This window comes from Alosa alosa, chromosome 3 (genome assembly GCF_017589495.1).
Source record: "Alosa alosa isolate M-15738 ecotype Scorff River chromosome 3, AALO_Geno_1.1, whole genome shotgun sequence".
In the NCBI taxonomy this organism is placed as follows: Eukaryota; Metazoa; Chordata; class Actinopteri; order Clupeiformes; family Clupeidae; genus Alosa; species Alosa alosa.
Genome location: NC_063191.1, coordinates 16984453 through 17000666, shown reverse-complemented (window position 1 = coordinate 17000666; position 16214 = coordinate 16984453). Strand labels below are relative to the sequence as shown.

Here is a 16214-nt window from a genome sequence, read left to right as displayed (position 1 = left end):
GTAAAGGTCACTGATGTTTGCTGGGGAGAGATGCGAGAGATGTGTGTCCCTAGGGTAAAGTCGTATGCACTCACCTTTAGATGGCTTGCGTTTAAAAGAAATTTTTCTTCGGCTCTTGGTATCTTCTCCATCTGAATCACTGCCTTGTGAGTATGTGTTCTAGAGAAATGTAAAAAGATGTGATTCCAAAGACACGTATTTGCGTAAAAGTACAATTCGACTATACATCATTTTCTACGAGGAAACATTTTTGCCATTCCATGTTGAAGGTGATCATGCAGTGGCTTGGTTCCCGGGGTCCCGAGAGTGAGATTACCTTAGCATTCTCATCTCTAAGGTTGAACGTAAGCTCCAGGTTGGTGAGGAAGTGGTCAGAAAATTCTGGGTACATGTCCAGCACCTCTAACAGTTCCTCCCTCTGGATGGTGTGCAGGTCACAGTAACTCAGGGCCCGGACATCTGAGTTGGACTTCCCTGGCTTTGCATAGAGGTGGATCAGCTCCCCAAAGATGTCGTTCTTCCCTGTGGTACACCAAGGGGTGGAGAGAGACAGTCAGCTGAGACGGTGGAAAACAGAGGTCAAATAAGGGCAACTGCTTCAGTGAGGAATGAGGATTATGTACAAAACAATGTTGAAAGTGGATTAGGAGTGCATACATGGCCAGGTAATATCGGCTTCCCCATCTACGTTGCTCTCACGCACCCCTTCAGATGCACTATTGAAGCACGACTGCAACTGTGTTAACTCAGCCTTTGATGCCCCGGGAATCTCCCGTATTTGGTGACTGACAAGCTTTGCTCTGCTCACTTCAAAAGGAATATGTCCTTGTGATGATACACTCAACGATTTGGTTTTGCTCTCCAAATGCTGTTAGTATGTAATCGGCGTAATGAATCGTCGCACTCAAAAAACATGAAAAAGAAATTAAGAACAGTTTGTCCCAAACTCACATCAACTGTCACTGTGGGGTGGTTGCGTGTGGGGGGACAGGTCTATAGTCAAAAGGGCATCTTTGGCTGCCACGGATGCCTTTAAATGAGGCCAAGTCCGTAAATGTCAGGCCACGTGTGGCCTTCTCTTTTAAAGGAGAGGAGCTGGCCCAGCTCATGGTGAGCCTGAGGGTGACCTATCGAGGTGTCTGTCGCGTCCACGGCTGCTGGCTCCTCATGGAAGAACACGCTGAGAAACAATGGAGTCATGCTCATGGTCTTCATAGAGACCACTTCCATTTCCTCTGGCTGCGACTATGAGGTCAAGCGTGAGATACACTGAAAAAAAAAAACTATAGTTGTAGAAGGCATTGGAAGAAGGCATACTATTTGTGGAAAAATTACATATTTCTAATTAAGAGCTAATGCAGTACAATCCTTTGCCTGCTGTTGGCCTCTGGTCCAAAGTGCGTTGCTGTTTGAGTCTCAGGACAGGATTGTCTCATAGCAGAACACACTGTAATAGTAAAGTCTAATAAAAAGACTGCTTGAGATACCAAACCATAAAAGGTGTACGCTCTCCATGAGCAGGTGTACGGCGTTTACGCTCCATGGCACCACGCCTTCACTCTCGCCCTTGTGTGGGACCTCACTACGCCAGCAGTCCCAAATTCATTGGGTGAAAAATGGGTCGTTTAAACATGGCTAAGCACACCCACACCTGCCCAGATCCGCACCGAGCCAAGCAGCGTGACAGGAGTAAGCATTAGCTAATTGCAGCTGTTCATAGCTGCTAGTCAGCCAGTCCCAGCTGTAGTTCGGCACTGTGCCGGGGTATCGGATAACACAACGAGAAAAAAAAAAATAAAATAAACGAAAACAATTGAGCAAGCCATGTCCATTCCATCGCTTTCTCCCCTCCTCTGCCAAGGTCTTCCCCTTCTCTGCCCCATCAATGTTTTTTTGTAATTTGTCTTCATGGTCTTGAGATACAGATAAAACGTTGACGGGCGTGGCGCTGGCAGCTCGCTCCTCGGTGCTCTTTGAAGATGTCGGACGGGGACCAGAGGCAGCCACTCTAACAGAAATGTAGAAATGTCATAAAGCCCTGTCCCAATCTGATGAGCCCCAGTTATGCCAGACAGGACCCTGGGAGCGGGCAGGGGCCAGCGTACAGTGATCTGAGCTTACAATAGGCGGAGGGGTGCAGGAGGAGGTATGGCGGGGAGGGGGGTGGGGTGGGGGTGGGGGTGGTGATGTGACAGGGCCGCGGCTTGGGATGCGCTCACCCGTTTGACGGCAACGGGGCGAGCCAAGAACACGCGGTGACGCGAAGCCACGTATTCATTTCAGTCAGCGGGAGACAAGGGGAAAAGAGCGCTTCTCCTCTTCCTCTTCCTCCTCCACCTTCACCTCCTCCACAAGGTCAGCTGAACTTGATCCAAAAAAAAAGTGACGTGAGCGTTTGAAGAGCGAGACCATTTTTCCAGCAGGGAGTCAGTCCGGGGCCGCCAGAAGCCTTACTTTCATATTCAGTAAACACAGAGCAATCGTCCACCGGGGCAAAATGGAATAATTTCATTCAAAATGTCCAAACACCCTCCAACAAACAGATGATAGATCTCAATGGTGCATGGCACTGTCACCCTCACTATTATAAACACACAGACAGAGAGGACAGTAAATGGATTTAGATATGCATGCCCATGTACTTCAAGGATGATCGTCATTAGCTATGCTGTATACACACATATAAACAATCCCATCATTAAAAAATATCTTTATTCATACACACTCTTGCACGGAGAGGGAAAGTCATTTTCAGCAGCAATTAGCACAAGCTCTTTCCTGAAAAATGTCACAGTTGCCTAATCAAATTAGCTGAGCAAATGCTCAGCCTTGTCATGACCTGGCTACAGGCAAAATCATGCAATTAGTATTGACAAAGACGCACACGGTTGGGAATACTCGAGTGAGACACAAGGCAGAGCATGTCTCTGTGGGACATCAAAGAGAAGGGCCATCTTATGTTCCTGTGTCCTTCACAGCTCGAGACACGCAAATGCCTGTCCACGGGACTCACCGAGGATGGCGACCACGATGTCGTCCTTAACGATCTCGATGGAGCCGCGCGACAGGAAGTAGAGGGCAGTAAGCACGTCGCCGGAATGGACCAGCGTGTCGCCGGGTGGGCAGTGGGTGGTCTTGAAGTGCATGGCCAGTGCACGCAGGCAGCCTTTGGTGGCCCCCCGAAAGGCCTTGCACTCCTCCAGCACGTTATTGTTGAGGTGCAGGCAGATGTCCGCCTGCAGACACTCGGGGAAACCTTTAAGCACCTACAGCACAGCACACCACACACACACACAGACACACACACGCCACACACACACACAAAATATATTTTGTCAAAAATATTTTCTATTTCTAGTTTGGATTCCTATTTAAAATAAATTGATTTTCCTCCGTTTAGTGGCCAGTAGTGGAGGTTTAGAGGTATCTTTACCCCAGCCTTAAAACCAATCTAGACCCTAATAACAATCCTCAACAAGCTCTGAGATGTCCATTAATAATAGCAATACAGCGGAAATTCCATTACACATTCCATGCACATGTATGGAGTTATATTTGTCCCCTGCCTTGGTTCATGCTCTGAGAGATGAAGAGGTTGGGATTTGCATAAAGTAAGCTTACTCAGGTGTGATATGAGAGAGGTAATTGAGGGTTCTTAGCACGCATACAGTAGAAATGCTAAAGCTGGCGTGCACGAGACACCCTGTATGTGTGGAGCACATAAACTGCTCCCAGCACGCTATTAATTAGAGCCTGGTAGGCATGCACCAGCGAGCTTTAGCTGAGATAGTAAACTGCATGGCAACAAGAAAGACAGTGCTTCTCCACACTCCTATGGCAGTGTGCGTCTGTGAGATTCCATTTGAGTTCAAAAGGACCCTTTAAACATCAAAGGCAAAGACATATGCTTTGTACTGTATGAAGTCGCTGGTCAAAATCTCAGCTTCATTGAAAGACTATGGAAGATGTGTCTAATATTGCAATTGGTATGTTTTTCTTTATATTAGACTGGGATTAAGACTTTGGGTTGTTTTCTTTTTATTATTGTTATGCAATGTTCTTGTTTAGAGGTTATTCAAAACTATTTGTTTCAGGGCTTGGGGTTTTTATGGTTGAGGGGAAACACTACACAGCATGAGTTATCACAGAGATGAAATCAAGTACAACAATCTGCAAAAGTGGTATAAAACAGCAGAGTTCCTGTTATGGCGCATTTACCTCCTGCTTTTTCCAATGGGGTGAGGTCATTCCATTTGACATGTGGCCGACATGGAAAGAGACAAGCATTTGCTTTCAGAATACATCATACAACCACAGGAACACAACACCAAGACAAACAGAAAATACATTGCATCAAACTATCCAACAATAACGACAACTGTCCAACGATACAGACATTCTTTGACGGGCTCAGTGCGCTTAAAACAGAGCGACATGCATTCAGCAGCACTGTGTATGAGCACTCATAAAGGGTTGTGTTGTGCATTCACCAATCGTGCTGGCCAGTGATGGGGGTGAGCGTGGCGTAACCTTTATGAGTTCTGTCATTATATCAATGACAGCGTCCGCTTGAGGTATTGATCTCATGTACACAGTATGTTACCAACAGAACTAATGCCCCCAAATGAGGTTCAGCACTGCTGCTTTTAACCCAAGGTGAGAGCCGACAGGATGCGTCGGCAGGCCGTCACATCCGTACCGTGTTGAGGTCGATGCCGTTGGTGTAGGTCCAGGAGTGCTGGAAGTACTCCTCCAGGCGCTGGCGGAGGGGGTTGGGGATCTGGTGGAAGCGGATGAACTCTTTGACCCGCAGCATCTGCATGTGGTAGCGCGCCGTGCCGGAGTAGAGCCGCTGGATGATGGCTGACACGTTGCCAAAGATGCTGGCGTACATGAGAGCTGTGCGAGGTGAGGAGGAGGAGGCATGTAGGAATGGTGAGAGAAAGACAGACAGAGAGAGAGAGAGGGAGAGAGAGAGAAAGAAAGAGAGAGAGAGAGAGGGAGAGAGAGAAAGCGAGAGAGGGAGAGAGAGAAAAGAATGAGAGGGAGACAGAGAGAGGAGAGAAGGAAAAGAGCAGGTGAGTCACCTTATTTCTGTCTAGGTGACAGGAATGAGCACTACAACCCTCCTGGTTATTCAGAAACAAACACAAACACATAGAGCCTGCATGCTGTGAATGTGGCAGCACTAGGGATGTTTAAAATAACCAGTTTGGAGTTTATAAATAACCGGTTATAACGTTATACTGTAAGCTAATCTCAGTTCTCTTCTGTTACATGTTTCCTACTCTTTAAAATCTACTCTATGGCATCTACTCCCTCCTGTGTTCATGGACACTGTTGTAGCATATCAGGTGCCCTTTCTGCTAATTTAACAAATCACAAAAAAGTGACACTATTGTGTATATGACTATGATAAGGTTACATAGTGAGAATTGCAGAGGAACTGGCGATCCCTGAATTGTAGAAATTAACCATGAAACTAAGGTTAATTCTTTCACTGATAACCGTGCCACCTAATTTTAATCCATGGCATCCTTAGGCAGAATACATACTGTATGTATGCATGTATGAATAGGAGTGTGTGCTGGTGGTCATTTTCTCACAGACCAGTAATCCTGTTGAGCTTGGTATAAGCACATCAGTTCCAGCATTAAGGGATATGCACAGTACACACCCACACACACCTGTATGTACATATGCTACATGGCAATGTATGAGGACACTATACAATATTCAACAGGTACAGTGTTTTTGTATGCGGATCTACAAACTGTCTTTATGAACCAACAGAGACATACATAACAGCACACACACACACACACACATAGACACACACACACACACACACACACACAGATCTGCATTTGAGTTTTGTTGTGTCTTACTCACAGCCAATGAGCATGACGCAGATGGAGAAGATCTTCTCGGAGTTGGTGTTGGGCGAGACGTTGCCGAATCCCACGCTGGTCAGGCTGCTGAAGGTGAAATAGAGCGCCGTCACATACTTGTCCTTGATCGACGGGCCCGAGCTCGGGTCGCTGTAGTTGTAGCGCTTGCCGATGGACACGCCCAGGTTGTCCAGCCAGCCGATCTTGTGCTCCAGGTAGGGCTTCTCCACGTTGCCGATGGCGTACCAGATGCAGGCCAGCCAGTGGGCGATGAGCGCGAAGATGCACATGAGCAGCATGAGCACGGCTGCACCGTACTCCGAGTAGCGGTCCAGCTTGCGGGCCACGCGCACCAGCCGCAGCAGCCGCGCCGTTTTCAGCAGGCCGATCAGCGTGGTGGTCTGCAAACGAGGGGCATAACAGACACAGGATTAGGTGAAGGACGTTTCGTCTCGAAAACTAGACTGGTCTCTTAAGGGAAGAAAATGGGTTCCCTAATTCAAAGGTCTTTAAACTCAACACTTACTTAACACTGTATTGATTCAATGTTTTTTTCCCCCTCTAAAAGTAGCCCTTAATTACCTCTAGTTTACAAACGGAGGAGATAAAGTCGATATGGGACTTAAATAAGATGTGCCAGCCAGGATGCGTCATATGTATTCATACGTTTTTTTGTCTGCTTTTCATATTCAAATGTCCTCATTTTGGCATGCGATGCTGGCACGCTCTTCCAGGGCCAAATTAACACACAGTCAGGCGGAGGACACCTCTCATCTGCCAAGATCCACTGGGGAAACACGGCCGAGGCTGGGGAATATGCTGTTTGTTCTATCTCATCGGCATCGCAGACGGCAACACTTACACCCCGTCCTCTATCGGGAGTTCGCTGCTTTAGTTAACAATTAAAACACAACATCGGAAATTGAGGTTATAGAGAAAGCACGGGGATATTTTTGGGAGAACGTCTTCATGGACACAGCTGACAGCGATATGCCTGAGAGGAGCGATGTTGTGGTGTGCAAGAGAGAGAGAGAGAGAGAGAGAGAGAGAGAGAGAGAGAGGGAGAGAGGTGGATAGAGAGAGAGAGAGAGAGAGAGAGAGAGAGAGGGTAGCAAGGATGGCTCACGGTACTGTAGTATTGCAAAGAATGACTGTGAATGATTTGGATTTAACAGGGAACTCTGAAGTGATTTATACATGTGCTTTACACAACTTAAGTCTTATTGAACGATGGCTAGTAGCTCAGTTAATATAGCTATATGAAAAGTAAAGGAGATGGTGGTGTACTATATGTGGTATATTTGGGGTATACTAATTTGGCCTTGAGAAGTACATCAACATCAGATTTAATGCTTACAAACATAAGCATACACCAAAGATATGTTAGTACCGTACACAACTTTGTGAGATACTGTCTGTTCATATTCATTCAACAAGGTTGGTGGAGATAGGTAAACTCTCATTCATTATCATATGTACGCTACTGTACGTACTGGGCAAGCCACCATCTCGCGCCATGCATAAAAAGGGATCTCTGCTCATGTGGATTGAGGTCAACAAGATGCGCCCACAATGTTTTTCTGAATTACTCCCTTGCTTTTAGTGTCCAACGCGGTCTTTATAGGCCGCTGTCATATTAATCTACCTCTGGTCGCAGTGACACAGTAAACATATATTGCGGTCCATTGAAAATGTCACAAACAATAACATAACCCATGTCCTCGACTGCCACAGAGAGCTTCATTTAGATGATGCGATGCTTGGGATGAAGATGTCCCACATCAATAATTGAAACTGAGATGGAAATTCGGGATTCATGGACTGCCTTTGCTTGAAAAAGTCATCACTTTAAGTTGTTCTTTAAAAGCAATAGGCGGATAAAAGCAGGCATGTTCTTTGGAATAAAAAGAGAGATTGAAGCAATTCTATAAAGCATGCCACACACACACACACACACACACACACACACACACACACACACACACACACACACACAAAACACACAAACACACACACACACACACACACACACAGAGAAGGCATTTCATTAAAAGGTTTCCATAAGCTGCTGAGGTACAGTAGCACTGCTCTCAGTGCAGTGCGGAGGTGGGCTAAAGCCCCACATGTGACTCCTGTAAATGAAACACGGGAACGGCCTCCTGAATCCACCATCTGTCCGCTGCTCATTTGCTGCCCCTCTAAAAATACAGATGACGGACCACAGCAGGGCCATAGTCCATCTGGTCAACCGCAGGAGGAGAAAACCCTGTAATGAACGAATAACTCAACCAAGTCGAGATTGTGCTCTGTCCATTCAGCTGAGGTCAGTCGAAAAAAGTCCCTCGAAAACTGTGCTGCGATGTCATTCATAAATGGCTAGCCCTGTGAAACGTGAAATCAATGTTGTTCCCCATTTGGAGCCTAAGTAGACAGCTTGCCTAGTGTTATTAAATTAAAGCTGTGCCATACAATGGCAAGGGAGGAGCTCTGTTTCCACCGTCTTAGAGCCGGCTGACAGAAAACCATGAGAGAAAGGCTCGGCGGGGTGGGGGTGGGCAGGGTGGCGCCTTCCACCTTGAGGCTTTGGGCTGCGATATAAAGTACCCGGATCATTGTGGTCTCGCACACCAGCTGCGCTTTGAAAGAGCCGAGTTTTTGGAATAAATAGGCCTGCGATAAATAGCACCCGGCTCCTTTGTAGCGTCTTGCTCAAGAAAAGCAGGGCGATCCAAATGGCCACCAATTACCCTTTAAACTGCTCGCCGCCGAGGCTGGTCTCTGACAGAGCTGTTTGTCAGACCAGGAGCTGTTTGCCCCCCCACACACAAATGACACATCTCCGGAGTAGTTGTCTAACGGATGGCCCTGGCACTGCAGGCAAGTGTTAGCCTTTAGAGAACAACATAAGAAAGATGTTCATGACTGTCTAATTAGTGTTTCAGGTACAGTAGTGCAATCCCTCTGGGCAAATGACAGAGGGCTGTCTTCTCAGGGAGACAGCTCTTCATATGACTGATATCTACATGAGATTCTTGAGAAAAAAAAAAAAAAACGGCAATGAAAATGCAATATCTAAATTGGTAAAATTCTTGTGTTTTCCAACAAAACAAAGATATTCTCAGTGCCAAATATCTAAAGATACAGAACATCCCTGGTGAGAAATTCCAAATTTCATTCAACTGAAGAGCCCGCTATGGTGTCAGTGCTCTTTATTTACTGAAGCCTTGCTTTGTATCCAAGACAAACCATTACATCACCATCCCTGGCCAAAGCTTCAACTGACTATGCACATCTGGAGTCCCCCATTACTCTATCCGGTCACGTGGAACAGCATGTGCCTAAATGCCAGGATGACCCATTGATGGGATATTCTCACAGGAATAAACAAGCCTTCCTGGCCAGTAGCCCACTAACAGGAGCATGTAAGCTGTGTAAACAATCTCTCTCTCTCTCTCTCTCTCTCTCTCTCTCTCTCTCTCTCTCTCTCTCTCTTTTACTTCCCTCGCTCCCCTCCTCATTTAAATGCACCATTGATTGCCATTTGGTAAGCCATTAATCCACATAAATGGATTTTAGAAACGGCCACCATTCAGAAAAAAAAAAGAAATCCAGCATTGCATCTAATACAATAATCCCCTCAGATCTGAGACATGAAACATTCAGGTTTTAAGAAGCTACAAGTGAATAGGAACTGAACTCCCAGGACCCCATTTAGAGATGGGGAGGAAAAAAGAGCCCGTTGCAGACAGAAAGGGCAGCTCGGACGCTTACCTCATCGGATCCCGACCCGAATATGAGCAGGTCGAAGGGGATGGCTGCCACCATGTCGATGAGGAACCAGCCCTTGAAGTAGTGGATGGCTATCTTGGCCGGGTGGCTGACCACCTCCTCGTTTAGGTTGACGTAGGTGGTGCGGAAGTTGATGAGGATGTCGATGATGAACATGATGTCCACCATCAGGTCCACCACGTTGAGCGGGCTGCACGAGTAGCCGCACTCGCGCCGCTTCTGCTCCTCGCGGTCATTGAGCAGGAAGGCGGCTGAGTAGGGTGTGAAGATAGCCGTGTAGATGACGAGCAGCAGGATCAGCCAATCCCACACCGCTTTGAACGGGCTGTAGTGCAGGATGGTGAACTTGTCAATGCGAGACGTCTGGAGTTTGTACTCGGGCAGCACGTCAGCACCTAAAGACAAGACCTACAAGCACAGACAATGGGAGAGTTAGTGCCATGAAGAAGTAGGCATAAAAGATCAGTTTCTGTTTTTATATTATAAAATATATGATAAAAAAGTCCTATAAGTAAAATCTTTGTTTTCTAGGTGTGGTTAACAAGCTTTATTGAGACTGTTCTTATCTTCAGGATCACCAATTTTACCAATTTCACATGAAAAACTAATAAAGATGAGCATTTTTCAGTGTGAAGTAATAACATTGCCAGTAATAACATTGCACACAGTCTAATATGTCTCTGCTTTGTCTTTATTTTCGAAATGCTTCCTTTCTCATTTCTAATGTCAAATACAACTATAGCACAGCTTCAGAGACTAAGGCTGCTTCTTATCAGAACTGACTTGTCATTTTTTAATTACTTCCAGGCTGATATGTCTCTGTACTTTTCTATAAAGCGGTTTCAGTTATTCCTTTGTGAGTCTAGTGTTCTCTGTGGCACCACTATAAACACAAGCATTTTTATTTCCTTGAAGGCATCATTGACACTGACACAACTACTCTCAGAGGCAGAAATATTTATCCGCCTTTGCTCCTCTATCCAAGGCAACCACAGTGTCATTCATCTCTCTGCCTGGTTATTGCTAGAGCAATCCAGGTAAGGCATTCCGCCCAAGGGCATGACTGCAGATATGATTCTGCAAATCTGAGAAGTGGTGCTGCTAAGCTTTCTCTCAAAGAGCACTGCGGGTCTCGGCTTTCATCTTACACGGAAGAGGCCAAGCACCGCACTAAGTACTCACGTCCAACGTGGCCCCTGCTGTTAGGGTTATTATCACAGCATAAGACAAATACAGCATCCAGTGCTCTGACAAATGACTCATTAAACTGTGTGCTTTCAGAGGCTGGGTTGGTGACGAGCACCCACCCCCCCCTTTCGTATTTGATTTCCAAACACTCCAATATGCTACTGGTTACGTGTTGTTCCCATTCCTGCTGAATGACGCAGCCGCGTTTGCTAAGTACCTTAAGATGCTAGATGAGAAACCCAAATGGAAAATCTGATCGGCCCGTGTCCGAGTCTGCAAGCAGAAGGTTGTGACTTTGTCATTAATTAAGGCCTAATCCAGGTGCTGAATGCTGTAACTCAAGCCTCACAACAGTGGGTGCCGCCGTCTGTATAATGAGCTGTGACAGTCAGCAAATGAGTGCACTTTTCTCTGATAAATAGTTCATTAGAAATTGGGAGAGGCAGCAGAGGACTTGTTTAGTGTCACATCAGCACATTCCTTTGCAGTGCCGCTGATGAATCGGAGATCGCGTTTTCATCCATCCGCACGGGCAGCGCAGGTAATTTGAAAATCCCTCAAATGTGACAGGCCAAAAGCACGAGCCGTCGCACAAAATGGAGCTACAACAATAGCCATCTCTGCACTTTGTAGTGAAGGCTTCCATCCATTGAGCAGAGACCATCACGGACACACACACACACAGACAAACACACACACACACACACAAAAAACGGTTTCTCGTTCCCTTTTCAGCTACCACAAAAAAGGGGGATGTGAGTGCCATTAAGGAGACTTGGCCTGCTGCCCTGAAGTGCAAGCCGAGACTGATTCTGACATTAGGGAGAGCACAGTTGTGTATTTACCCTTGGAGCCAGACCACATTCAGTGCAACCTTGAGTGAGAGTTTCAAAGGTACTGCCAGGGCAGGGACAGGGGCAGAACAGCACACAGTGTTTTTTTTTATTGTACATATACAACAAATAGATGCAAATAAATCAATGTGACACTTTTTAAAAAGCTTTAACAAGAATGTTTTCTCTCATCGCAGACAAATCTATTCCAGGGCTTAAACAGGGTTTACATTTGTCACTACTGTATGTCAACGAGAGGAAGAAGATTTAGGATTCTGTGACCTTTGTAAACACCATTCTGCTGTTGGCTTTTGGTTAAATATAATCTGTTTTACATACATTTCCATAAATATTCCACCAAGCAAACCTTGCTTCCTGTAGTTAAGCTGATGGAGACAGCTCTTCCTGACCAAAAGTAATGTCTAGATGAAGCCATCGATTGCATCAATAAAATCTTTACCATAAAGTATGGATGCAGAAAACAAATGACTCATCAGGCACAGACTATATTCACACATTTCTCAAAGTACACACAGCCCTTACCTGTGTTACTTTCTCTGTCACGTTGTGTGTTCGATCTTTGACTTTTGGGGCAATGATGGTTTTCTCTGAGGACGGTGGAGATGGGGGCTTCCTGTCATTGGCATCTGTGAAGTTGAGGGCAATGAGCGGAATCTTGTTGATGGTGCTGTACTTGTTGATGTTGGAGTCGGAGGTGGAACCCAACAGGCTGGATTTGAGATGGTTGAATGGACCTGGAACACAGCACACACAACCCACTGACCCTCAGAGACCAGCAGTGGTGTCCCATACAGTACAGCACACACACACACACATACACACAAACAAAACACACATACACCCACCCACACACAGAAAACCCACATACACCCTCCCACACAGAAACCCCATATACACACACTGACAATAAAAACATACAGAGACACACATAGCACATACTATGAATACACTTAGACACATGCAAATATACCCATGTACAGATGTGCATATACACACACAAAGACACAAATCTGCAAAGAGATATACACATGATTATAATAGTGCATGTTTTCAAGTCAGCTCCTGTATTTGTGACTGTAACTCATTATATTTATTTGCAGTGGAAAATACATAATAATAATATCATTATTATTATACTACAGTATGTAGCCAGGGTTATGGAATGCAGCAGGAAATGTTTATATTTCACATTTCAGTGAGTTCTTGCAGAATATTCACTGGCAGGCTCTGTTGCTGTTTTGGTATGTTAACACAGCACACTAACTCTGTGGTAACAATGTAAACAACAATAAAAACATATACAGAGATGGAAGACAGTCAGACAGACAGAGACAGTCCCTGCCTGAGCGATGGCATTGATGAGATTGACTTATGAGGAGCAAGTGGATGGTGGTGGCGGTGGGGTGGTGGGGATGTTTGTGTTCGGGGTCTCATTGATTTCCCGTCCAATTAACAGCAAACCACATTTGATTCATGCAGGGGCACGGAGAGGTGGCCACGTCTCCGCCGAGCAGTCACCGGACCGAGGCGGACGTGGATGTGGACGCGGGCGCGGGCGCGAGCCGAGCGCTGCTATTCCACACTAACGACGGCCATGAGGCCCCAGCAACAGACAGCACATTAAAGCGGGACCGAGGAGCACCACGGCGAGTAGGAGGAGAAAGTGATCGGCACATGACATGACACAGGCATCTGCGCTGGCTTGACATCTCCAGATAATACATGTAGCAAGCACGTCAGGATGACTTCACCGTGTGTGTGTGTGTGTGTGTGTGTGTGTGTGTGCACACGCACGTGTGCATGTGATTGTGAAAAGACCTATGCTTCCAGGTCTTCCAGTCAATGGACTGATAAGCAGGAGAATAGGCATGAAAATGCAAAAAAAGGTTAAAGAGGATGTATGTTATGGATATACTGTTGACATTTAGTATTTGCATTTAAAGACCTTTCTTTAAAAACCTATTAGCCCACATAAATGGGTCATTCATGTGTCATACTATCCACTTTCAACATCAAATCAGAATCATTTCCTCCAATCTCATCCTTGAACCAGAAATCAGGACTCAAGGATTATATTACGGAGAAGAAAAAAAAAGCTCACTAGAGAAGGGCTTGTTAGATCTGTTCTCAGGCTGCCAATCAGTGATCTGTGTGGAGTGGGCTATGTGATGACAAAAAGGAAGACTCACTTTCATCTCAAATCAACATAAGTGCTGTTGAGGAGGATGGAAGATTAGGGCTGTGTCTGGAGGCATTCTACCTGAGGCATTTTATCTGAACTTAGTCGGACAAAGGGGGGGGGGGAGACGGAGTGTGACAGGTCTTTCTTGAGGGAAAGCAGGCTCTGTCTCATGTCCTTACCGAGTACAATGGAGTACTATTGATTTACTGTCTTACGATTTTTGGACCGTTGTGAGTTCAGCATTTGTGACAGAAAGTAGGAGCTACTCTAACCACTTTCAATATAATTTAGATGGAAACATAATAAGTACATCCATAGCCTGCTTCCAGATAAAACAAATGCAATGAAATGTTTGAACAAGACTTACAATTTCTACCGTTATTGACTATTATACTGGACACTTCATTTTTTTTTCTTCATTCGCCTAACAACAGATGGATATTATATAGCATAATCTTATCTATGACCTTGCAATGACATTTAGAACAGCAGATTAGGTGAGTACCTTCACTTGTGTGCCTGAACACCCGCTTGGTGTTGGCGCTGAAGCTCTCGAGATCGTGAACCGAGGAAGCTCGCCTCCGACTATACAGGCTGTCGCGGGACGGAACCTGGGCCAAGCAGGTGGTGGACTGGAGCAATGTGGAGCTGCGCCTGTCCCACGCGTCCTGCTTGGGGGACGAGTGGTTGACCGGGCTGGCCACACTGACGGGCGAGGACGGGAGGCTAGAGCCGATGAGCGCCAGTGTATCATTAGCCTTGGTGGGGCTGCAGCTGTCCTTGGTGGGCGAGCGGAAGTCCCTCATGGCCACTGAGTCCTCGCTGTCTTTGGGCGAGTCGATCATGACCGTGTCCGGATCCTCCTGGGGGAGGGACTGCTTGCTGGTGCCCAGAAGGCTGAGGGCTGGCAGGCGGAAACGGAAAAATCTCCCCTTGCCTGATGGAGGGATAACAATGATAAGAGAGGGCTTCTTTTGTTTGCAGAACAGATTGCAGTACTGATGTTTCTAATGACCTGCCAGAAGAAATCAAGCATTTCAATTTGATTCAATTTGATATTTTAATGCAACAGTGCCACATTAACTGATTGCATAGACTGCATTATGATGACAGAGGAAAGAGGAGCAAGACCGTTTGTGGGACATGTGTCAGGGTAAGACATCTCCAAGCAACAGATCAATAGGAAGGCAATAGTCATTAGGCCTTAAGCTTCTTTTACACTAGACTGCCCCGGGATAGCAGATCAGCAGCCAGCAGATTAACCATACATGTAAGGGGTTATACGCTGGCTTGAGTCACCTACAGGTTGACAACCCATGTCAAGGGTTGAATCTATGTATTAGCCTGTACTATTAGTTTAATTGGGCTGATGCAGGTTAGGGCTCCCCGCACATAGGCACCAACATTATCCAATGCTTGTCAGTTGAACATTTTAGTGCTGGTGTGCGTGGGCAAGTGACAGAAAGTGCCAGAAAGCCCACTCATGTCGGCACCTATGGGCAGTGCACTTTACCCACCTCGTGTCACTATAAAGCACAGGGTGGCATGAGAGGGCAACAGTGAATGGACCTGAATGGGAACTTAAATGTATTTTCTGTCAACTGTTATCTAGGAATATGCAGACACGTATTAAGAAAATAAAAAACATATTTTGTTTCTTCAAAAGCATCAAAAGCTTGTAAGTACAATGGCATTGCAGCTACCATTAGTAGCTTATTGGCTACTAGCAATGTGGCTTGCAGATATAAAAGTCCTACTTAAAACTTTCCTAAAAAATGCTACCAGTGGTGAAATATTCTCTATGTTCTTTGTTTTGGTAAAAAGTGAAGGCAATTTGTCTGTGAAATGATTATATTTTTTCTACAATTTAATAATTTGGGGCAAATGCTCCACTGTGACCCACTCAACTCTGAGTGCCCTTGCTGGTTATTACCCCAGGACTCATTACAGCAAAATGTTTTTCTCTACAAATGGGATGGCGATGGTCACGTCTTCTCCCCACCGCAAACACTGCTCTCATCTGGCTGATGAATATGCAGAATCAAAGTAGGGAAAAAAAAAACAGAAATTGCATCTGCCGGGGAACAAACAACAGCCAAAATGTTGAGACATCGCTCGTTTGAACGTCACTGGCCCGTAGCATGAAGCCGAGAACAGTGCAGGTGAGCAGCTGGTCTAAAACAGTCCCCAGCTGAGGCAGACCAAGAGAAGTCATGAGCTAAGCAGGGTTTAAAAGGCTATTCCACTGCCTTTGAATAATGCTAAACAGTTTTCCAGGTGCATGCTCAGTATCAAAGGGACTTTAAATGA

General features: G+C 45.8%; 1 protein-coding gene across 1 annotated transcript in view; it reads right to left on the bottom strand.

Annotated features, from left to right (window-relative positions):
• Positions 1-16214, bottom strand: part of LOC125292540 (potassium voltage-gated channel subfamily H member 7) — a 50043-nt gene that overhangs the window by 6316 nt on the left and 27513 nt on the right. The window contains exons 5-12 of the mRNA XM_048239898.1: positions 14410-14841; positions 12245-12456; positions 9663-10088; positions 5893-6292; positions 4699-4899; positions 3014-3268; positions 317-522; positions 75-159 (exon numbers count right to left, since the gene is read on the bottom strand). Coding sequence (XP_048095855.1) covers positions 75-159; positions 317-522; positions 3014-3268; positions 4699-4899; positions 5893-6292; positions 9663-10088; positions 12245-12456; positions 14410-14841 — 2217 coding nt within the window. The remainder of the gene's footprint in view (positions 1-74; positions 160-316; positions 523-3013; positions 3269-4698; positions 4900-5892; positions 6293-9662; positions 10089-12244; positions 12457-14409; positions 14842-16214) is intronic.